This window comes from Calypte anna, chromosome 9 (genome assembly GCF_003957555.1).
Source record: "Calypte anna isolate BGI_N300 chromosome 9, bCalAnn1_v1.p, whole genome shotgun sequence".
In the NCBI taxonomy this organism is placed as follows: domain Eukaryota; kingdom Metazoa; phylum Chordata; class Aves; order Apodiformes; family Trochilidae; genus Calypte; species Calypte anna.
In genome coordinates this window covers 5480148-5504830 of record NC_044255.1, presented here as the reverse complement: position 1 = coordinate 5504830, position 24683 = coordinate 5480148, and the positions used below count along the sequence as shown (strand labels likewise).

Genomic DNA, 24683 nt, shown 5'->3' with positions numbered 1-24683 from the left:
GCTCCCAACTGCTGCTGACTCCAGGATTCCAGCCTGGCCAAAGGGGTCATGGATTCAAAGGACACTCCTTCTCACCTCCTAAACCAGCTCAGGTGGAAAATGCAAAAGAATCCAACCAAATGTGAGTAAAAAGAGCAGCATCATTTAGTAGATTTAGTAATTTTTCCTGTTTATCATTACTGTTTCATTCAAGCTGTGCAGTTCAGTTCCCAACCCATCAGTCTCTCTCCCTTATTCTCTCTCCTTCCTTTATCAGGGAGGGGGATTAATGCAGAGCATCTGTTATTCTGTTTAATTGCCAGGCAGTGTTAAACCCTGACAAAAGGTAAATGAACGAACAAGCTCTGTTTTCTTTGGGGGCTTAAACTGTTGTCTGTACATGAGTTGGAATAGAAAGTGTTTTACACCAGTGCTCTTTGGGTTTCTCTGTTTCCTGCATGTTCAGAAGTAATCAAAGCCTAGCTGAGAGTCAGCTATCTTAATTGCCCTGCTGGGAGCTGTGGATGATAAGGAGATCTGGCTTTTTCTGGTGTAGCCACTTTTTTTTTTTTGTGCAGCAAGTGCAGAATTGGAAGTGAGGAAACCTGACAAGTGCTGTATTTTGGGGGAATAGCTGTATTTTAGGAGGAACTGCCTCTCAGGTGAGGCAGAGGCAGCCCAGGGCAGCAGAAAGTGCAGTTGTTCTTGGAGCTGAGCCATGGAGATTTGCTTCTGACTGCATCTGAGGAACTTTGCAGAGGTTTCTTAGGGTTGTACATTGAGAGGAAGTAGTCAGTCTGGTAAGCAGCTGGGCTCATGTTCCTATGGTTGAGTGAGCAAAATTGTGGGAGCAATATTTTAAGGTACAGAATTATCTCCAGCTGTATCTGACTCAGAAATTCACCAACAGACCCCAAGCAGGCAGAGTCTCATCTCTTTAACACTTCAGGGACTCAGAGTCTACAGCTGAGCTGAAGTGATTTAATTAAATTTGGTCTCCCAGAGCCCCAAAAAAACCTGTGAGCTGGTGTCAGGGAGGTTTTCATGGCCATTTCGTCCCTCCTCTGAGGAAGGGACAGAGCACCTTGTGTCTGGCCAGAGGCAGTTCTGCAGTTCTATAGGCTCTGGCTTCTTCTGGGTATTTCTAGGAAGGAGCAACCATCCAGGCTGTGAGCTCAGCTTTGGGGAAACTGTTTAGGAATAGACATGGAGCACAGCTCTTCTTTACCATCTGAAATCCACCAGCACATCCCCCCTGGGCCAGCTTGGCCAGCCAAGAGAGTTTGTGGTTGCTTGGCAGAGCTGCCATCCACCAAGATGCATGAAATCCTTCCAGCTGTGTCTTCTGAGGAAAGGGAAAAATGCTGGGCTCTTGTGTTGAGCTCTTCAAAACATTTTCCAGATCTGAGATGTGCCCTGCTGATTTAATGCATGGCATCTTTGGGGCTTTCCCATTTTAACTTTTCTATTGTCAGGTTGCCACTACCTGGTCAGTGTTTTCAGACCAATGTGTTCAGCTGTGCATTAATTGGACTGATCCAGAATGTCCCAAAGGATTCTAGAGAAGCAGGAACAGCTCTGTCCCTTCAGAGTATGGCCAAAAAGAATGTTGCAGACTCTCCATCCTGGGTCCCCTCCTCTTGGTACTTAAATCTGAGGGTAAGAGAAGTACTGGCAACTTCCCTGCCTTCAGAAGGTGACCTGGGGGTGCCAAAGTCCCAACTTGAGTCACTGAGTGACTTAACGTGGAGGTGCTGCTGAGAAATAGAAAGTGCAGGGGATGAGCTAGTCAGAAAATTAAAAAAAAAAAGTAAAAAGAGAAAAAAAATTCTGATGGGAATCCCTGCAGTTACTTCAAAGACACTTCTGGTTGACTGCAGGTGCTGGGAGAGGAAACTCTGCCCTGCAATGCCACCTTGGGGTGGGTTATGTCAGTTTATGTCAGTTAAAAAGCAGCAAGATGTAACTTTTTGGTGTGATGAGATCTCCCCCCCCTGTGTGTCTATCAGTGTCAGAATGACTTGCTAAAAGCCATTATGTTGTGGGTAGCATGGACTCTTTATTATTTTATAAATCATAAAATTACTATTTTATATTTTATTATAGTAAAAATTAAGATTATAGTTTTGTTTATTTATTTATTTATTGTTTTGTTCTTCTATCTCCTAATCTGTCCTGATCTGGGTGTTTTGCTGCTGAAAAAAAAAAAAGTCTGAAAATCTGGCTTTGCCTCTTCTTCCTCAGAAAGGACAACTGAATAAATTTCCTTCTGTCCCAGCACAGAAGATCTGTCTGCCCTGAGGAGAACTGGCCATCCCTGAAGCTGGTGTCTGCAGAATCCCAGAATCATTTGGGTGGGAAAGACCTCAGAGATCATCAAGTCCAACCCTTGATCCACTCCCCCCGTGGTTCCCAGCCCATGGCACTCAGTGCCACATCCAGGCTCTTTTGAAATATCTCCAGACACGGAGAATCCACTCCTTCCCTGGGCAGCCCATTCCAATGTCTGATCACCCTCTCCAGAAAGAAATTCTTTCTAATCTCCAACCTAAACCTCCCCTGGCACAACTTGAGACCCTGCCCTCTTGTCTTGTTGAGAGTTGCCTGGGAAAAGAGACCGACCCCCCCTGGCTCCAACCTCCTTTCAGGGAGTTGTAGAGAGTGATGAGGTCTCCCCTGAGCCTCCTCTTCTCCAGCCTCAACACCCCCAGCTCCCTCAGCCTCACCTCACAGCACTTGTGCTGGATCCCTTCACAGCCTCCTTGCTCTTCTCTGGACCTGCTCCAGCACCTCAATCTCCTTCCTAAACTGGAGCAAGTTCACAAGCTGCTGTTACCATCCTAATGTCTCTACTTGTGTAGATGGAGACGGTGGCTTCAAGGGAGGGACAAACCCTGTCAGCAGGCACAAAAAAGCTGCCTGTGATCCACAGGCTCACCAGAGGACGGCAGAGCAACTCAGCTCCAACCACCAGTAGGCAAATTTCTAGAATCATAGAACTGGCTGGGTTGGAAGGGACCTCAGAGATCATCAAGTCCAACCCTTGATCCACTCCCCCCGTGGTTCCCAGCCCATGGCACTCAGTGCCACATCCAGTCTCTTTTGAAAAATCTCCAGGGACGGAGAATCCACTCCTTCCCTGGACAGCCCATTCCAATGTCTGATCACCCTCTCTGGAGAGAATTTTTTCTTAATATGCAACCTAAACCTCCCCTGGCAGAGTTTCAGATATTAGGAAAAATTCTTCTTCATTTTCTGCCCTGTCTGTGGTGCCTGGTGAGCCATTTTCTTCTGGCATCTCTCTTTCTGCTGCCAAGCCAGAGGAGCTTATGTAGTCCCCTTCCTTTCACCACTCAGGACTCTTTTTAGGAAAAAATGACTTACTGGCCTTGTGGACAGACAGACGTTGCTGTAAGCTGGTTGTGAAATATCTGTGTGATCCAGGAGGGCTTTCTTACCCTTCTGAAATGCTGTCCCTGTGATGGAGACATGATGCAGTCTCTCTGGGACACTGGGAGAAGCTGCTCCTTTGGTCTTTCCGTGGTGGAATGTGGCTTTTGGTGGAAAAGTGATGTTTCTGGAGCCCAGTTTTACAGAGCAACATAGGGGAAGGATTAAACAAGTGACTTCATGGTACCCACCATGGGCTAGGGCCCTCCAGGCTTGCTCTTGTGATGATAAAAGTCAAGCTTGAAATATCTGTGCTGAATTTTTGGCAGGGAGCGTGACCTGAAAGCCAAGGGCTTGCAAGGCAAAAGGATGAAGTGTTCATCTTGGTGGAAAAACATCAGCAGACAGGAGTGAAATGGGAGGTTTGAAGGTAATAAAGCTGCCTGCACCTGGCTGCTGCTGGTTCTGATGGACAAAGTTGTAGATGCTGCAGCTTTTTAGCATCATTGAGGATGAGTTGATGGTGTCAACTCTGTCCCCAGGTGACACACAGGACAGATTATCCTTTTGGAGGGACTTGGTGGTGTTTCTGAGCCTTCATTCAGAATGTGAGAGACACAGGAATGCCTCTGTCTCAAGCTCATGAAAAGAAACCACCCTGATTCCTGATTTTCACTTCCCCAGAAGTGCCCTCTTTTTTTGCCTTTGAAAACATCTTTGTAGTATGTCACAGTTTTTTGGTGACAGCTTTCAGACTTTCCCCACACACTCAGCATTCAGCTTGAACTCTTTTTTTTTTTTTTTTTTTTTTTGGCCAGTTGCTCTCGTCCAGTCCTTGGCAGTAGTTAAAATGTGAACTTGGTTAAGTTAAAATGTGACAGCAGTAGCAGCAAATGGAAAGGGCCAAGTAAAAATAATAATAATAAAAAAATAGTTTGAGATGCTTCCAGACCTCTGTGCTCATGGAAATTGGGGGTTTGCATCTGTTCCTACACTGTGTGTGTGTCCTGCACCTCCAGCACACTGCAGCAGCATCACTTATGCTTTCAAGTGATTTTTGTTTTCTTGTAATAAGTCCACTCAGTGTTTGTGAATGGTATGAAACTGCCCCAAGTTGATGGAATTAGAAAGAAAGTAATGAAGGAGTTGCCAGGACAAGGTGTTTGTGCCTGCCTGTGACCTGGTGAGAGGAGGATGTGGCCATGCATGGTGGGAGGTACTTCCCTCCTCATCACTTGGAAAGCAGCAGGTTTATGTTGACCAGACCTGGCTCCAGAGGAATCTGGAAGACAGAGCTCATACTGGGCTTAAAAAGTTAAGTATTTGAAATGTGGATGTGATGAGATAGCAGCAAAATCTAAGCAAGTCAGCCAAGGGCCTGCTGCACCTGGAGAGTTGCAATCTTGTCCTGGTTTGGGCCAGGATAAAGGGGATTTTCTGTCTTGTGCTTTTGCTTTCAGCTCAGTCTCTTGGAAGCAGCTGCACTTGCTGAAATGAACAGCAAGTTTCTCAGGCAGTGTCTGCTGCTGGGACTGATCCCACTCCATGGTTAGAGTTACAGCAGAACCAAGGACACTGCTCAGCTCTGAGGAACAGTTTGCCCTCCAGAAGGAGAAAAGGAGTCAAGAGGTCACCCCTGGAACCCTCCTTTGGGCAGGAAGGGACAAGAGAGATGCCAGAAGTGACCAAACAGAGGATTCCATCCCATCCACCTCATCCTCAGGAGAAATTGGAGGGATCACCAGGCTCAAACCCCTTCCTGCTTCCCCTTCTTCTCCTCTCCCTCTTTGCTTCAGCATCCTGGGAGGATTCCATCCCTTCCTCTGCCTCTGCTCCTGATCCATTCCATCCTGAATCTGGGTGTTCCTGCCTCCAGCTCCCAACTGCTGCTGACTCCAGGATTCCAGCCTGGACTCTCCCAGGGCTGCCCTGCAGCCTCTGTGGGGATGTGAGAGTTATTGGGGTAGAGGGGGGAGGAACCTGGTATCCATTTTCCTGTCTATTTGTATAGATTGAGTCATTTTTCCTATTTATCATTCCTGTTTCATTCAAGCTGTGTAGTTCAGTTCCCAACCCATCAGTGTCTCTCCCTTATTCTCTCTCCTTCCTTTATCAGGGAGGGGAGGGGGATTAATACAGAGCATCTGTTATTCAGTTTAATTGCCAGGCAGTGTTAAACCCTGACAAGTCTGTGTAAGAGTGGGTGCTGTCTGCCTTCCAGGTGGTGATGGAAGAATCAGTATCCTCTTGGCAAGTGTCCAGATTCCCCTTCTCTCCCAGAGGCTGCTGAGCTCACCAGACCTGTCTGCTCCTGTAGGTTGCTGCTGCTTTATTCACCCCTGAGCACTTCTGAGTGGTGTCTGAGAGCCTGGCCAGAGGGGTCATGAATTCAAAGGACACTCCTTCTCACCTCCTAAACCAGCTCAGGTGGAAAATGCAAAAAAAAATCCAACCAAATGTGAGTAAAAAGAGCAGCATCATCCAGTTTTCTAGCTGGAGAGCCTGGGGGGGTTTCTTGGTCCTTGTGCCACAAATTAGAACTGCAGGACATCATGGACTTGGATAGACCCTGCCTGAGGGGTGAAGAACAGAGGTTTTGGTCCTATGTCAGAGGGATATTTTATCACACATCTTTTCTGGGAGATAAACATGTTTTCCTGCCTCTTTGCCCTCATTGCCCAGCTTCTCTTCTGCAGTCATTAGGAGTGCCCAGAGCTGCTGCAGAGGCTGCTTGTGGCAATCAGGACCATCCCTGCTCTCCCTGCCCAGCACCATCCTGCACTGGCCCAATCCTCCCCAGTCCTTGGAGGCTCCCCCTGCCTCCAAATACAGCCCCCAGGGCCTCACTGCTGTGCAGAGGCTTTGGGCTTAGGTTTTTGTGATGAAGAAGTTTGGTTGTCTGTGGCCAAGGGTTGATATTTCTGGATGATTGGCTGCTGGAGGAAGGGGTGTTACACAGAGTGAGAGGGCAGTTTGCTCAGCAATGCTTTGTTTGTAGGCAGCTTTCTATCTCCTCCACCCTGTTATCTGTTTCTGGGGAAGTTTTGTTTGTTTTTTTCCCCATGCATCTAAAAAAGCAGAGTGGTTTCTGCAGAGCTTTCATCTCTGAGGAGCGTGGTCCCGTGTTGGTGATGCTGGAGGTGTAGGAAAAACAGCTCAAAAAAAAATATCTCTCAAATGACTGTGGTCTCAGCATACAAATCCCTTGCTGGAGAGGAAATATTAAAGGGCTGCTTAACCTTATTTGGGAGCAGTCCATCAGATTAAAGTCGAATTTGGTGCAGATGTTCTGGCAGGGGATGCAGGAGGCCCACGAGGCTGGGGAAAGCAAAGGGTGAGCCTTGTGGCATCCAGCAGTTTGAGGTCCTACCAGGGCCACCTCTGCATGCACAGTGCCTCTCTTTGCTGCTTGGATCTTTCCCAAGAAACTGTAAGGGTAAAAGTGGGGAGAAACTGCCCTTCTGAAATGGTTTTGGCAGCCAGAGCCTCTGCTACTCCCCCTCCCCACTGTGCAGTGACTGGAGGGCAGGTCCTACTCTCACTCAGATGCTCCTGATGGGAGGATTCCTAATTTCTGGCTGAATCCCTGGGTAAAAGTGGTGAGAAGCCTACAACCCCTTTGGTGATGGGAGGTTCCCCCATTTCTGGCTGAATCCCTGGGGAAAAGTGGTGAGAAGTCCCTTGAGTAGCTGCCAGGGCTTTGCTCCTCTGCTGTGCAGATGGTGTGGGCTTTTCTGGGTAGATGGGTGGACAGTTTTGCCTGCAAACCTTTAGAAGGTTTCTTCCTTTTGGCCTTTGAGCAGGAAGAGATGTAAAGGCTAAGCTGGACATGTCAGACTGCAGAGGTGGCAGCAGGGTTTGGTCCAGCACCTGCAGGTAGGTGAGATCCCAGCCTGGAGTCCCAGGCTGTGGGCACATCCCAGGGCACATGGCTACTGCCCAGGCACTGGTTCCAAGGGACTAGTTAGTAGTGTTACCTGCTTAGCTGTTTAACTCATGAAGAGAACACACTTCATGCCAGTTAAATGATTTTATTTCTACTGGATGCTTTGGAACAAGTCACTGCCACTTCCTCCAGGCATTACAAGGTTGAATAGAACCCTAACAGAGTCCTTATTCCCACTGCCTCAGCCCAGCTTTTGGGGTTGTGGCTCTAATGCCATTTCACTCCAGTGCTCTTGTAGTCTATTTCCTTTTTTTTTTTTTTCCAATTTTTTCTGACCTTGTATTGCCACTGGTGACCCTTTAGTAGATGCTATGGAGTATGAGTGATGCTGTAAGCTTGTTTAAACAGGCTAAATCTGCCTCTGCTACTCCAACTGGGTATTTTTACCAACCAACCAAAAAAAAAAAAAAAAAAAGACATTTGTGACTTATGAAAACATCCTCCTTTCATTTTAAGCAGTGGTTTCATTTTGACAATTTTTTTTTTCTTGATATTTGAAATAACCTCTATTTCTTTGTCATAGCTACAGCTGCATAAAAACTGATCCGAGGTGGGGAGGAGGGACACTGACTGTGCTTGTTTTATGTTTTCTGGGAAAATGGAAGATGGGAAAGTTAACTTTTTACCCCAATTTGCATGAGGCAGAGAATTATCAGTGGCAATCTTGATGACTACTAGATCGGCTAGTCCTAGATCATCAGGATCTGGACTGTTGGGGTTTTCTGAATCAGAGGTAATTTTCATGTGCCTGAATCCTTCCCATTTAGCAGAAGGGCTTTCTCTACCCTGAAAAAGAAATTGTTCCAGCCTGCTATTGAGTCCCAGGTGGAGGCAGCAAATCTAAAAAAATCTGCTGCATGCATTTTGCACTATCGTGTTCTGCGTGGGAGCTGAATTTCAGCTTCCTTGGTGCCTTCTGATTTGGACTTTACTAGCTTGGGAGATGCTTCCTTAAATTCCTTGTTGACAAAGTAGTAACAAATAGCATCCAAGCAGCAGTTTGTGTTTGCAAGGACTGAGGCAAGGTGAACAAAATTGTTCACCCTCTGGATTGCAGAGCAGTTGGAGCTGGTGGAGTCCATCACGAAACGAAGGAGATGCCCGAGATAAAGAGGCAAAAAGCATACGATGAACACAGCCAGGTTTGCAGACACAATGCAGACAGCCTTCCTGATTGATTTTTCCTTGTGACAGCTTTCATTCTTCTTTCTCCTGAGTTCTGCAATGACTTGTATGGAGCAGTAGGTGAGGATGATCAGGGGGATGAAGAACCCCCCAATAACAGCACCCAGCGTGACCACCGAAGGCTCCACGGAAGACTTCTCAAAGCAAAGTTGGTCTTGTTCTCGGGCCTCCAACTTCTTAATGAGGGTCACCACGCAGATTATGACTGTCCAGAGAAATAGGGAAACAAAAGCTGCCTTCAAGGGTGACCTCAGGAACTTGGCTTTTAAAGGGAACTTGATGGCAAGGTACCTATCAGCTGCTATGACAGTGACGATAGCGATGCTCATTAAGCGGTTTATGAAGTAGCCACCTTCCAGAACCAGGCACCACCTTCCTACCTTCAGCTGATGGAACTGGGATAAAGTTTTAAAAGGCAAAGTAAAGAGCAGCAAGCAGTCAGCTGCAGCCAGGTTGACCATGTACACTCTGGTTTCTGTCCATTTGCTGAGCTTGCAGCAGAACACCCACAGCGCCGACATGTTCAGCAAAACCCCCAAGATCAAAACTGGGGTGTAAATACACAGCTGGAGGAGTGGGAAGCTTTTGTAGGCTGTGATACTACAGGTGCTGAGGTTCATTTTGGGGGGAGTAAGAGGCACAGTTCCTGAAAAAGCAGATTAAGTGTTTTAGAATCTAGACTCAGAACTGAATGGGTGATTAATTCAGATAGTTCGGGGATTTACCAGCAGCGAAAAACCAGACTTTGGAGATGGCAGAGCTGTCTGTATGGTACCTACTGGGAAGGGAGGGAGCAGGACAGGAGCCTGATCACTTCTGGAGAAGAGAAAAGCACAGGTTCCCAGTGGGTCATGCAGAGAGCTTCAGGAGAAAATCCTTGGGCTTCAGTTTTGGACCAGACCTGGATCAATCGGTACCATCTATCCTGCAGCTAGGAGATGTGTGACCTGTTCCAACCCGTTTGGAAATGGAAAGCAGATGCTTAAGCTCAGTTCTCATCCCTTTCCTTATAGCTGTTCTTAGGAGAAGCCAGCCAGCATCCTTACAGCTCAACATGCTCCAAGAAATGTGCTGCAGAAGGACATCTGCCCTCTCCTTCGGTCCCGTGCTTTGTATCACTTCTCATTACTGAGAAGAGCAATTTTTAAGTACATCTCTTTATTTTTGGCTGCCATTGCCTCCTCAGTGATAGCATTTGGTGGTCTGCAGCAAGAATAAGAGTATGGGGGGCTACATGCTGCCTTTCAGAGATTTTGAACACAGATCTTCATCTCAGAGCCATCTGCCATTCTCCAAGAGGAAAAAAACCCCAACCCTCATCAATGCCACGGCACCTGAAACAGAGAGATGAGCTTCCATCTGATCCAGTTGGTGGTTTTATCACCTTGGATCTAATGACAGGATTGCTGTTTGCCTGCCTGCTTTGGAAGAGTTAATCTAGGAGTATATCCTAGGAGCATCTTGGGATTTTCCCTGCAAGGGGATCATGGCTCCACAGGTGCATGATTCTGGGGCTCAAAAGCCTCCTGACAGAGCAAAGCACAGGGCAATGCTGCAGCCCCTACGTGCAGCTGCAACTCTCAGCTAGCTTGGAAAATTGGACTGCTGAGGAGTCGTGATGGGAAACCTCTTAGGAGGTGAGGGAGAAGGCTACACCTGATACCTTTGGCAGCTCTCTGCTGTGGACACAAGGAATGAATTATCAGCACCAAAAAAATAGAGGTAAGTGCTAGATCTCTCTGTTGTCTCTTAGGAGAGGCTGAGACCCGTCCGACCCGTGCCTGATGTGGCCAGTCTCAAAATGAGCTTTTGGGAAACATGCAGGCTCCAGCCTTCTCTCAGCTCCTCGAGGGCCATTTGAGTGTCCCACCAGGGATGGGGAAAGGCAGTGCCTTGCAGAGCTCAAATCACCAGCCAGCAGGAATTACCTGCTCACTCACCAGCCTTGAAGAGAACACCTCTTCCTCCAGCCCAGCTTTGGGGGGATGTTGTGCAGGCAGGAGAGATCCTCTTAGCGCTGCTCCTGCCTTGTGCCCAGCAAGGTGTCCCACGGTGACCATTTGCCAGTGACTGTGGCACCAGCAGCACTGCTGGAGGAAGCACCTCAGCCCCTCCTCAAGGTGTTTCCCCAGGGTTGAGCTTCCTCTGTCACCACTGGGGTGGCTTCTGCCACCCTCTGCTTGGCTGAGGAGCCTGCAATATTCCTGCAGTGAGGTGCAACTCCGGCCCTGCAGCAGTTCCTCAAGTGATGGAATAGCTTTGCTTTGTTGTTTTGGTTTTTTTTTTTTTATCTTGGATTTACTTCCCAGTGGCTGATGTCCCACTGGGCAATGCCCGCTGGTTGACTTTCCTCCCCCTGTGCACATTGCTTGGAGGGGACCCTTTGCCTGCAGGGTTTTGAGGTCTTTTCCCAGCCTCCTAGGATGCTGGAGAGGACCGAGAGGTTCAGAGAGGTGTTAGAAAGGTGAGGGCTGTAGTTTGCAGACAGTTTCATGATTACTATCATTGAGTTTCACTCTGACTGACTGTATTCCTCATCTCCTCACCAGCCAGCAATTTGGTGAAAACGTGGCACCATGACCCTGTGACCTGCAGACAGGAGCTCCCTGTCTGCCCACTGCAGCCCATGACAAGAACTTAGAGAAGTTCATCCACAAGCTCAAGGGTCCTGCTGTTAGTACCTTGAGGTCTTTGTTGTTGTTGTTGTACCTTGATTTTCTTTGGCAATCACATTTCCCACCTCCACGTCAGGAGTACTTCTGCATTGTCTGTGCATTACTGAGCAGCCTTTGAGATTTATTCCCTGCCAGTATATAATCAGTACAGAGCTTAACTTAAATACTCCTGAGTTTCCAGGGACTGCTTTTGCCTTTCCTCTGGCTGCTTCTTGATGGATGCTTGTAAGCAGTAAATTGTCTTATTAGAAAACTCCTCTTGTTGATCCCTAACTACCATCATCTCCATGCTCCTTCTTAGTCCTTTAGATTTCGAAGCCATCCAGCCCCTGGGTTTCAGTAATTCCCCCACTGTACAGAAGAAACTTGACTTTGTGTCATCATCCAGGGCATATCCACATGTTTCTCTTGTCTATACCAAGGCAATCCCTGCTGCTATTAACCATCAGCAGCCAAAATCAAGCCTGGAGGGAGCTCAGCTCTCAGCAGCTCTGCAGCCTGGTGCTCTGTACCCGCAGGTTGATGCTGCGGTGGCCAAACAAGGGCACGGTGGCTTCAAGGGAGGGACAAACCCTGTCAGCAGGCACAAAAAAGCTGCCTGTGATCCACAGGCTCACCAGGGGATGGCAGAGCAACTCAGCTCCAACCACCAGTAGGCAAATTTATAGAATCATAGAATCATAGAATTGGCTGGGTTGGAAGGGACCTCAGAGATCATCAAGTCCAACCCTTGATCCACTCCCCCCGTGGTTCCCAGCCCATGGCACTCAGTGCCACATCCAGGCTCTTTTGAAATATCTCCAGGGACGGAGAATCCACTCCTTCCCTGGGCAGCCCATTCCAATGGCTGATCACCCTCTCCAGAAAGAAATTCTAATCTCCAACCTAAACCTCCCCTGGCACAACTTGAGACCCTGCCCTCTTGTCTTGCTGAGAGTTGCCTGGGAAAAGAGACCGACCCCCCCCGGCTCCAACCTCATTTCAGGGAGTTGTAGAGAGTGATGAGGTCTCCCCTGAGCCTCCTCTTCTCCAGCCTCAACACCCCCAGCTCCCTCAGCCTCACCTCACAGCACTTGTGCTGGATCCCTTCACAGCCTCCTTGCTCTTCTCTGGACCTGCTCCAGCACCTCAAGCTCCTTCCTGAACTTCCTGAGGGGCCCAGAACTGGACACAGGACTCAAGCTGTGGCCTCCCCAGCGCTGAGCACAGGGGCAGAATCCCTTCCCTGGACCTGCTGGCCACACTGCTCCTGAGCCAGCCCAGGATGCCATTGGCCTTCTTGGCCACCTGGGCACACTGCTGCCTCCTGTTCAGCTTCCTGGCAATCCAGACTCCCAGCTCCCTTTCTGCCTGGCTGCTCTCAGCCACTCTGTGCCCAGCCTGGAGCTCCCCATGGGGTTGTTGTGGCCAAAGTGCAGGACCCGGCACTTGGCCTTCTTGAACCTCATCCCCTTGGAATCAGCCCAACTCTCCGCTCTGTCCAGGTCCCTCTGCAGAGCCCTCCTGCCTTCCAGCTGATCCACACTGCCCCCCAGCTTAGTGTCATCTGCACATTTGCTGGTGATGGACTCAATCCCCTCATCTCAATCATCCATAAAGATATTAAACAGAACCAGGCCCAACACTGGTCCCTGGGGGACACCACAGCCACCATTTTGATGCAGCCCTGTTCAGCACCACTCTCTGGGCCCGGCCCTCCAGCCAGTTCCTAACCCAGCACAGAGTGCCCCTGTCCAAGCTGTGGCCTGACAGCTTTTTCAGGAGAATGCTGTGGGAGACGGTGTTACTCATGGCGAACTTCTGTGTCTCTTGGTGTTCCTCTCTGATTTCTGACCACCAGTGGCTCAGGGTTTGGTTGCTTCTCTTACCCAACCAGACACACTCTGAGCTCTTCCAGCTGCTTATGGCCCCTTCTTCCATCCAGTCGCAGCTTTTATTACTTCTGCTGTGGACCAAATGATGCTGGCTTGGGATTTTGCCCTGTCTCTGCAGCTTTCAGCCTGCTGAGTGCTGTCACCATATGGCCCAGTGCAGGTGATGCTCTTGGTGGTTTCTCCCTTCCTTGCTGGCATCTCTCCAGCAGGGTGGTCTGGGGGTCTACACCTCTGAGTACAGAGTCTCTGTGCAATCCGCAGTGCTGCTGACAGTGTGCTCCAAAGGACCTTTTATTGCCTACCATATCTTGGCTGGAAAAAATGATTTTCTGCATGAAAAAGCCAGCGAGACCAAGTAGTTCTGTAAGTTAAAGCACCACTTCAATTTTACCTTTCTGTTTGTTCTCTTACTTTAAATGTTATTCAGATATGTTGTGAAGCTGCCCATTTTGGGGTCTGAGCATAGTTACTGAGCTGTTACTCTTCAGGCTCTTCCCCTTTTCCTTTCTACTAGAAATGGAAGGGGCTGTTTGGTGATCTCTGCCCCCTGTTCCTATTTGGGCTGACTTATTTAAAAGCCCTTTTGCTGGTGTGAGGTTTCATGTGCCAATTCTGGACTTCTGTCTATGCCAAAGCTGGCTGCCCATGGCTTGGACAGGCATAGGCTCTGCTGGGTTAAACGCTGGCTGGCTGGCTGGCTGGCTGGCTGGCTGGAGCCAAAGAGTTGTGGTCAATGGAGTTAAATCCAATGGTGGCTCAGTCATGAGTGGTGTCCCCAGGGCCCAGTGCTTGGGCCACTTCTGTTTCACATCTTGATTGATTTTTAACATCTTGATTGATGTTTAACATATTGATTGATTATCTTGATGAGGGGTTTGACTGCACCCTCACTAACTTTGCAGGTGACACCAAGTTGGGAGGGACTCTTGATCTGCTGGATGGTAGGAATGCTTTACAGAGGGACCTGGACAGACTGGGTGGTTGGGCTGAGGCCAAATCTATGAAATTCAAGAAGGCCAAGTGCCAGGTCCTGCATTTTGGTCACAACAACCCCAGGCATCACTGCAAGCTTGGAGAACACTACAGGCTTGGAGTGGCTGAAAAGCTGCTTGGCAGAAAAGGACCTGGGTGTATTGCTGACCTTTCCGGATTAACAGTATGACAAAAGGTTGATATGAATCAAACATTTTTTAATTATTATTTTTCAAAATAATACCATTTATTTGCCTAATCTGTTTGGGACAGGCCTTCATTTCAGCCAATGAGATGCAACATCCTAGAAGGAGATCCCAGAGCCAAAAGTGGGTTTGAAGACCCTGTGTGCTGCTTCTGAAAACAGATGTCTTTTTTTGCTTGCTGAAAACCACTTGCCTGGACACAAAGGTGATGCCTGTTGGGAAGGTAGACAGCACACCATGAAGGAGAATGGGCTAGTGGATGGGCTAGTGGTGTCACCAAGCCTCTCAGTTAATTGCCTTGTATTTGTTGACAGCCAAAAGGGTGATAACACTCATGCACCTCCTTGAGCAAAAGATGCTTTTTAAGATCAGGCATTTATTATTATCTCTTGTATCTTGTCTTTGCAGATAGGCTTTAAAAGGCAAAATAAGGGCCAGACCCCAGTGTGGATGGATGAAGCTGATCACATACACACGTGGTGTTTTTGCCCTGCCTCTGGTGAGCTACCACTAACACCAGAGCATAAATAATACATCCAGGGAGAAAATTAGGACCTAAATGATCAGCTAAATGACCTGAGAATTTTCATTGGTTTGTTTTTTGGTTTTTTTTTTTTGGTTGGTTGGGTTTGGTTTTTTGTTTTCTGGGGCTTCTGTCAAAGTATTGACACAAAGCAGGTAGTTCCAATGCCTGGATGAGGAGTACTTTCTGAGACAGGAATAGCCATTCCCTGTGTCTTTCAGCTGGTCTTTTGCTTCAGCAAACCCTAAAAGGTGACAAGGCCACTTTTAGGGCAGGTATTTATAAGGTGTCACTAAGAAAGTTAATTGTCTCCAGGTCTAAATGAGCAGAATATGGGTTTGTATTCCTTGGGGAAAATTTTTTAGGGATCTAGAAGTAAGAAGACATTGAAAGGCCATGAAGCCAGCAAAGACAGAGCTATCACAGCATTTCAAAACTTCCTGGTTTTAAGCTTTTGAAGTGACTGTGTGATAAAATATTAAATTAATTTTTTATGCAAATCAACAGGGAGTAGTCACATCCGGACTCTGGCTCCCCTCTCAGCCCAGGTTTCTCTATGGGTCTCTTCCTTCCAGTGCCCCAGGACCTCCCTTTGTGGCTTTAACTGTTTTGAGCTGCTCTGTTGTCACTTCCCTGCGAGCTAGGAGGATGTGTGCTTCAAGTCAGAAAGCACAGATAGTGCAGAAAAATTTGGTGCCTGGAGAACCAGGCTTTAAAACTGCTCCTTGGTTTGGGAGTCAGCTAGGATGGATCAAGGCTCCCCATGGAATGCACAGAAAGAGTTAAATCTCCCCCCCAAAATAGCTGGAGGAGAGATTTTGAACATTGTGCACTGTCCAAGCATCAAAGAAAAAAAAAAGAAAAAAAAAAAAGAAAAAAGAAAAAAAACCCCACAAACCAAACAGAAATTCTAACAATGCATCTTTACACAGAGCAATCCCTCAGCTGTGGGTTACCTTACCTCACCAGAAGGACCTTACTCACCCCCTCTCTCATCAAGACTGCCCTGAAAACTGGGGGTGGGGAGGGAGGTGTCAGGGCAGCATAACTGTGTGTTATTCACTGCTTTTTTCTGGCCATCAACACTCCCACAGTGGGAGGCTGCAGGTACAATCACCTCTCCCCAGAGGGAAGAGCCGGGGAAGATCTGATCCTGTGAAGTCCAACAACAGAGCTGTCACCAGGGCTTAGGGCAGACACCTGGGTGAGACCAGGAGCTTCACAGCTGTCAGGGTTTAACACTGGCCCAGCAATTAAACTGGCCCAGATGGTCTCTATTAATGCCCCTCCCCTCCCTGATAAAGGAAGGAGAGAGAATAAGGGAGAGACACTGATGGGTTGGGAACTGAACTACACAGCTTTAATGATAAATAGGAAAAATGACTCAATCTATACAAATAGACAGGAAAATTGATCCCAGGTTCCTCCCCCCTCTACTCCAATAACTCTCACATCCCCACAGAGGCTGCAGGGCAGCCCTGGGAGAGTCCAGGCTGGAATCCTGGAGTCAGCAGCAGTTGGGAGCTGGAGGCAGGAACACCCAGATTCAGGATGGAATGGATCAGGAGCAGAGGCAGAGGAAGGGATGGAATCCTCCCAGGATGCTGAAGCAAAGAGGGAGAGGAGAAGAAGGGGAAGCAGGAAGGGGTTTGAGCCTGGTGATCCCTCCAATTTCTCCTGAGGATGAGGTGGATGGGATGGAATCCTCTGTTTGGTCACTTCTGGCATCTCTCTTGTCCCTTCCTGCCCAAAGGAGGGTTCCAGGGGTGACCTCTTGACTCCTTTTCTCCTTCTGGAGGGCAAACTGTTCCTCAGAGCTGAGCAGTGTCCTTGGTTCTGCTGTAACTCTAACCATGGAGTGGGATCAGTCCCAGCAGCAGACACTGCCTGAGAAACTTGCTGTTCATTTCAGCAAGTGCAGCTGCTTCCAAGAGACTGAGCTGAAAGCAAAAGCACAAGACAGAAAATCCCCTTTATCCTGGCCCAAACCAGGACAACAGCTCTGTGCTTGATGAGGACACTGCTAAGGGTCTCTCCTATGCTCCACGATGCTCTGTGCAGCTCAGTTTTTCCATGTAGTGATGGCTTGATTTATAACCACAATGATTTTAGTCTCAAAAATCTCCTAAGTGTTACCTGGCAGGACTGATGCACCAGTCTGACTCCTGCAGGGTGCTCCATGCACAGGAGCAGCTGCATCCTGGGGATGGCTGCAAGGTTTGCAATTGCCCAGGCTGGCAGGAAGCTGCCGCTATATTTGGGTAGCAGAGAGGCAAGAGGCTTGGCGTGGAGTTTTTCTCGTTTTTAGGTTTTGCAGCACTAAAAGGTGATTTTGTGTCTTGTGGTAACTGCTCAGTTTCCTCTGTTCAGCTGCAGATGTACAAAGAAGCACGTGGTAGAAACAGTGGCCTCCTCTTCTCCATCCCACCTATGAGATGCCTGAAGCTGCAATACAATGACCTAAGACAGATGAAGTCCCCGGGGGCAGAAGGAAAACGTTTAAGATGGTGTCAGACCCTTTGGAGGGCATTTCTCCTTTTTGCAGGTATGCTTGGTGCCTCTAACAACTCCAAATTCTGCTTGTGGTCCCATTCCCTTGGCCTTGAAACATCAGCAGCATTGTGGCTCTTAACACCTGTAGTGCACTACACCTTTTTATGTCATAAATGTTCCATGGGTGGCTGTGACTCTTGGCTTTGGTTCATCTTGGACCTCCTTGATATGCAAATGGGAAAGAGAGAAGGAAATTCCTGAAATTCCTTGGCTGCAAAGTAATAACAAAATGCATCCAAGCAGCAGTTGGAATTTGCTAAGCATGCACAGATCTGAACAGAGGCTCGAATTTGCAAGCACAGAGCTTGAGCTCCAACAACATCCACCACAAATCCCAAGAGCAATGTGATGTAGAGAGGTGAAAAACATATGATGAACACACACAAATTCACAGAAACAATGTAGATTGCTTTCTGGATTAAATTTGTCTCATGAGGGCTTGTGGCCAACTTCTTTTTGAGACATTTGATGACTTGCACTGAGCAAAAAATCACAATCCCCAAGGGGATAAAATACCCAAAGATGGTGGAGAATAACAAGGAGTAACTAGGTTCAGCAGATGGCTTCTGAAGGCAGTGCTTTTTGCTGCTGACATAAAATTGTGATTGCAGGGAGGAATAAAGGATCAATGTTCCCCAAAGAAACCCACAGATAGAAGCTGATTTCAGTGGGGACCGCAGAATCTTTGCTTGCAGAGGGAACTTGATGGCAATGTATCGATCAATGGCGATCAGCATGATGATGAGGATGCTCATGGGCCTGTTTGTAAAATAGATGTTCTTCACAGTGGAGCAGAGCTGGTCCGTGGGGTGGTTGTACTTCTCAAAATACAACAGGAAAGGCAGGGCAAAGAGCAGGAAACTGTCTGCCACCACCAGGTTGATCATGTACACCCTGGTTTCCGTCCACCTCTTCAGTTTCCAGCAGAAAACCCAGAAGGCAAAGGTGTTCAGGAGGATTCCCAAAGCGAACACTGGGATGTAGATGATCTCTTGGAACAGCAAGATAGCATTCTGCATTCTGCTGTCAGCTGTGGTACAGTTCTCCATGTTGGGTCCTATCTGCAAGAAAAAGGTGGAGGCCTGAGAGCCAGCTTGAGGGCAGTGCCCCTCGCCCAGGGCTCCACATCCCCTCACCCCCCTGCACTCCAGGAGTTGGCAGCCCCTGAGGAGCTTGGGCAGCACCACCACAGCCACCAAACTACCTGTCCCTTGCCACCAACTAGCACAAAACCACAGAGGCAGCTCCTCTCCTGAAGCTATTATGAGGGAGCAGCTTGTCAGGGTTTAACACTGCCTGGCAATTAAACAGAATAACAGATGTTCTCTATTAATGCCCCTCCCTGATAAAGGAAGGAGAGAGAATAAGGGAGAGACACTGATGGGTTGGGAACTGACCTACACAGCTTTAATGATAAATAGGAAAAATGACTCAATCTATACAAATAGACAGGAAAATGGATCCCAGGTTCCCCCCCCTTGTCCCCCAATAACTCTCACATCAGCACAGAGGCTGCAGGGCAGCCCTGGGAGAGTCCAGGCTGGAATCCTGGAGTCAGCAGCAGTTGGGAGCTGGAGGCAGGAACACCCAGATTCAGGATGGAATGGATCAGGAGCAGAGGCAGAGGAAGGGATGGAATCCTCCCAGGATGCTGAAGCAAAGAGGGAGAGGAGAAGAAGGGGAAGCAGGAAGGGGTTTGAGCCTGGTGATCCCTCCAATTTCTCCTGAGGATGAGGTGGATGGGATGGAATCCTCTGTTTGGTCACTTCTGGCATCTCTCTTGTCCCTTCCTGCCCAAAGGAGGGTTCCAGGGGTGACCTCTTGACTCCTTTTCTCCTTCTGGAGGGCAAACTGTTCCTCAGAGCTGAGCAGTGTCCTTGGTTCTGCTGTAACTGTAACCATGGAGTGGGATCAGTCCCAGCAGCAGACACTGCCTGAGAAACTTGCTGTTCATTTCAGCAAGTGCAGCTGCTTCCAAGAGACTGAGCTGAAAGCAAAAGCACAAGACAGAAAATCCCCTTTATCCTGGCCCAACCCAGGACACAGCTCCTCTCCAAGCAGAACCCTGCCTTGCCCTCCAGTTATGGTTTGGATAACTGTGGAGACTCTGCAAAGCAGAATGATCATTTTTTTTGTCTCTTATCTTGGCTGCTGCTGTGTTAAGAATTGTAGAACCACTGGCTTTAGGGCAGCCTGAAGCAAAGTGCAACATTCCAACATTAGCTTGCCTCGCTCCTGAAGCCACCCCATACGTTTTGGGGGAGTCTTAACAGGCTTGTGAACCTCCAGAGACCTTGAATTCTTCCAGCTGTGAGTAGTTTAGGTGCTTTGAGTCCTGGGGATGGTGGGAACACTGCTGCAGGCAGGATGCCCAGAGCAAGGGCGGGATGCTGGGGAGGAAGAGCTCAGCATGGGTACCGCCAGTTCCAACCAGTAACTGGTCTCCAAAACAAAAAGGGAAAGTGAGCACACGTCTTTTTGAGGAAAAAAAGGAAAGGAAAGGAAAGGAGCCAAAATGTTGCTAGAGCAGAAAACAAGCATCTAAAAATTAAAAACTTAGACTATCTCCTAGTAATCCTTTAAATATTTCAGGGGTTTTGCCACCAGCAAGGAGGCTGTGGAGGATGATTCCAGCTTGGTCTGCAGCTCATAGAAGTGTTTACAGTGAGGCAGGGAAGGAAACCAATGCCAGATTCCTGTGATTTCTTATAAATACATAAGTCAGTGGCTTCTGAGCATCAACATTTAAGCTGTAGAAAAATTGTCTAATTGCATGGACTAAAAGTGATCTGGTTTTTGTGTCCCAGACTGAGAGGCTGATTGGGCAACTGGGGAGGAAAGCACCCAGCCAGCCCCAGAGCTGGGATGGCATTACAGAACCACCATGACAAAGTCATTTCTAGGGTGGGATTTAGGGCAGAACTAACAAACAGGCAGTGTTCTGCCTCTCTTAGGCCTTCAGCCTCTTGAGTCCTGGGCTTTCCTGTGGTCCCACCTACCCTGCAGCTTGTTCCCTGTCATTCCACAGTGACAAAACCCACTCTGCACGCGTGGAGCTGCTGAGCCCCCTCTCTGAGCATCCCAGCCACATCCCACCTGGTGAGGAGCCCTGGGGTGAAGCTGCAGAGAGGGATGAAGACACAAATGAACAGAGCACCCTGCCACACAGGTGTGGGAAGAATGAAAAGCCATTACCTGCTTCTCCAGGGGCTGTCAGGTGGGTGTAGTCCTCAGAAAAGTTGCAGTTTAGAGGTTGGTGTCCTGGCAGGGCTGTGGGTGCCAGGGCAGGGTGATGCTCTGGCCAGGGTGATGCTCTGGGCAGGGCTCCACTTCCTGGGAGGCTGCTCTGGGAGCACTGAAACCCAGCAATGAGCTCCTGTTGCCCAGAGGTACTTTAGTTATCACTTCTTTTGGGGATGGTCGAGTCTCTGGTGCCCTCTGTTGATGTCCTCACAGCAGCTCCCTGCTTCTCCCTCATTTTTCCCTGCGCTTCAGAAAAAAAAAAAAAAAAAGCCATTAAAATTTAATAGTTTATCAGAAAACAACCTCAGAAACCCAACCCCTAATGGTTGCAAATTGCCCTTCTCACAGTGACATGTCCCTGGTGGTGTTCAGCAGCCCCTGGGGTGGTTGCAGAACGTGCCCCAGTGCTGGGGTGGGCAATGGCTTTTCCAAGGGGGGCACAGCACCCACCCATGCACCCAGTGACACTGGGGACAGGATGAGGGGACCCAGCACGCTTCTCTTTGGTGTCTTGCCAAAAAAGGGGACAAATATTATGGGTCTGCTCACCCTCTGGGGGGCAGGCTGGTGTCTAACACTGCTGATCAGCATCACTGGAAAGCCCAAGGTGGTGGCAGTGACAGTCAGGTGAAAGAATCTGGCGTGGCAGGACAATAAGAAAGATGTTTAAGAATGTGGCCAAGTGGTGTATATAGTTATTATATGTTATATAGTAATTTAGTTATATAGTTATTTTATATACATAATATATAATGTATTTATTTTTATATGTATATTTATATTATATAATATATATAATTTATATATAATATATTATATATAATGTGTGTATATATATGTATATATAATATATATTATATTTATATGTTATATATATGGTTATATATGTAATATAACTATATATAGCTATCTAGTTATATAGTTATTTTATTGTTTATAGTTATTTTGCTGGCCAGACTCTGACTCCCCCAGGATTTGTCCCATTAGTTCCTGTCTCCTGGTCCCAAAGGTGACCTCAGCAGCTTGAGGAGCAGCCATGGGCTCCCTGAGAGCAGATGGAGGTCAGAGAGGAAACTGAATAAGTGGGCAGGGAAGCCTTCTGGAGAATTGCCTGGCCAGAGCTCAGAGGCCATTTTGGAGATTGTTTCAGTATTTAAAAAGAAAAAAGTCTCCCTCTTGGGAAGAATCTGAATAACTTGGAGGAGGTCACCCACTCCCTGTCTCCCCTGACTTTCTGAGCCTGCAATTTATGGACCAAGACATTTTTTCCCATGGGAATATGAAGAGGAGGTGGAGAGACCCAGCCCCAGCTGGGAGTTTTAGCAGGGATGCTCTGACCCTGAGCTGCAGCCAGGAGGGGCAACCTGGGGAGCAGCCTGGTGCCAGAGCATCAGACCAAGGAACAGCAAGGCATGGGTGGCAAAGATCTAAAAATTAAAAAAATTCAAAGATCTTCTTCTCACCTGGGAGCCACAGCCCCTTGAGGATGGCTGCTCTAAAGAACAGGAGGGAAACCCAGAGGAGAAGTCAGCTCTGAAATCTCCTGGGCTTTCTGCCTTGGTGGCACTGGACAAGTCTTGCTTGCATCCTAAAAGTGTTCCTCCACATCTCTCTGACCTCTTGGTTTGAAGAGGAAGAAACAGCAGCAGAATCTTTGGTGCTTTGTAGGACCATGTACTCAACATCACCTCTTCTCCCCTCTCCCCCCAGCTTACTGAAGGAATATGATTAAAAATAAACTGGGTTATTTTAATAATGAAAACAACCTCAAGTACACAAGGAGGTAAACAAGGATTTATTCTTTTATACCTGTTTGCAATAATTGATTTTAGAGAGAGACATATGTGAGTTACCTGTCTTCCTATAAGGGTGATGGGTAGGTGGTGAAGGGTGGAATGGGTGCATGTTAACCATTTATCACATAAATACTCTTATGTATCTCTGGGGAATAACTCTGTTGTTTAATAGAAGCATAGAGTATAAATTGCAATGAATTTAGTAATGCTAAACCTAATCTAGATCTGCCCTAGGCAGCAATAGCTATCCCCAAAATCTGAAACTGCATCACTTAATGCTGCAGAGTTGTTGTGGGGGATCTGGGATCTGGTGCTTTTCATCCCCAACCTTTCCTTTAGCAAATGGGTGTCTGTAAAGGGTAGATTTGATCTGGTTTTGTTCAGTTCTGGATATGAACTCTTCATGGAACTCCTTGGTCAAAAAATCACAGAATCATAGAACTGGCTGGGTTGGAAGGGACCTCAGAGATCATCAAGTCCAACCCTTGATCCACTCCCCCCGTGGTTCCCAGCCCATGGCACTCAGTGCCACATCCAGGCTCTTTTTAAATATCTCCAGGGACGGAGAATCCACTCCTTCCCTGGGCAGCCCATTCCAATGGCTGATCACCCTCTCCAGAAAGAAATTCTTTCTAATCTCCAACCTAAACCTCCCCTGGCACAACTTGAGACCCTGCCCTCTTGTCTTGCTGAGAGATGCCTGGGAAAAGAGACCGACCCCCCGCCCTGGCTCCAACCTCCTTTCAGGGAGTTGTAGAGAGTGATGAGGTCTCCCCTGAGCCTCCTCTTCTCCAGGCTGAACACCCCTAGCTCCCTCAGCCTCACCTCACAGCACTTGTGCTGGATCCCTTCACAGCCTCCTTGCTCTTCTCTGGACCTGCTCCAGCACCTCAAGCTCCTTCCTGAACTTCCTGAGGGGCCCAGAACTGGACACAGGACTCAAGCTGTGGCCTCCCCAGCGCTGAGCACAGGGGCAGAATCCCTTCCCTGGACCTGCTGGCCACGCTGCTCCTGAGCCAGCCCAGGATGCCATTAGCGTTCTTGGCCACCTGGGCACACTGCTGCCTCCTGTTCAGCTTCCTGGCAATCCAGACTCCCAGCTCCCTTTCTGCCTGGCTGCTCTCAGCCACTCTGTGCCCAGCCTGGAGCTCCCCATGGGGTTGTTGTGGCCAAAGTGCAGGACCCGGCACTTGGCCTTCTTGAACCTCATCCCCTTGGAATCAGCCCAACTCTCTGCTCTGTCCAGGTCCCTCTGCAGAGCCCTCCTGCCTTCCAGCTGATCCACACTCCCCCCCAGCTTGGTGTCATCTGCACATTTGCTGATGATGGACTCAATCCCCTCATCTCAATCATCCATAAAGATATTAAACAGAACCGGGCCCAACACTGATCCCTGGGGGACACCACAGCCGCCATTTTGATGCAGCCCCGTTCAGCACCACTCTCTGGGCCTGGCCCTCCAGCCAGTTCCTAACCCAGCACAGAGTGCCCCTGTCCAAGCTGTGGCCTGACAGCTTTTTCAGGAGAATGCTGTGGGACACGGTGTCAAAGGCCTTGCTGAAGTCCAGGCAGACCACATCCACAGCCTTCCCCTCATCCCCCAGGCAGTCACCTGCTGATAAAAGGAGCTCAGGTTGGTCAGACAGGACCTGCCCTTCCTAACCCCTTGCTGGCTGGGTCTGATCCCTTGTCCATCCTGCAGGTGCTGTGTGATTGCCCCCAGGATAGACCTGGCCAGGCAGCAGTTGGATGTGGAATTATGTCTTGGGGTGGAGGAGAAGGTCCTTAAAATTTGGAGAAGGAAACAGGTAGCCCCAGTGCTCTCTATGATGATCCTGGTTTCCTCGAGTACATTGCAAAAGGTAAACTTGAATTTTAACTTTTAATTTCAATTTTAACTTTGAATTTTAACTTTAACTTTTCTTGCCTAAAAGTGCAATGGCTGATTAAGGAACCACAGGGCTTTACCTCATCTCTCTGGCGTCTTCAAGGCCAAAAAGTGACTTGATACATGACAAATAAATACAAGTCTTGCAAGCAATTTCTCTCTTTCTCTTGTAGTTTGGTGCAGCTGCTGTTTCTTTTCTGCTTAATTATTGGCACCAGCAATTCTGTGAGGTTGAGGACCAATTAGGAGCAGCCTATAATTGTGTTTAAAAGGGCCAGGGATGCTTTCATAGCTGGTTTCTCTGTGGGATGAGACTGGCCGGTTTCTCCAGCTGCAGCCACATTATTTTCTCCAGAATTGGGATTTAAATCTTTCCTTGGGGAGAGCTCTTGCTTTCTGCTGTCTTTCTCTGAGAAGCATTAAGAGGAGGGGAAGAGTCTAACACAGCTGGCA

At 48.2% G+C, this 24683-nt stretch overlaps 2 protein-coding genes across 2 annotated transcripts; both read right to left on the bottom strand.

The window, feature by feature from the left end:
* Nucleotides 1-8184: 8184 nt before the first annotated feature.
* Nucleotides 8185-9120, bottom strand: LOC103534685 (G-protein coupled receptor 35). Its single transcript, XM_008500671.1, has one exon. The coding sequence runs from the start codon at nt 9118-9120 to the stop codon at nt 8185-8187; it is 936 nt and encodes a 311-aa protein (XP_008498893.1).
* Nucleotides 9121-17410: 8290 nt separating this feature from the next.
* Nucleotides 17411-18352, bottom strand: LOC115598762 (G-protein coupled receptor 35-like). The gene has a single exon (XM_030456310.1). It carries the CDS (start codon nt 18350-18352, stop codon nt 17411-17413), a length of 942 nt encoding a protein of 313 aa, XP_030312170.1.
* Between the last annotated feature and the right edge of the window lie 6331 nt (nt 18353-24683).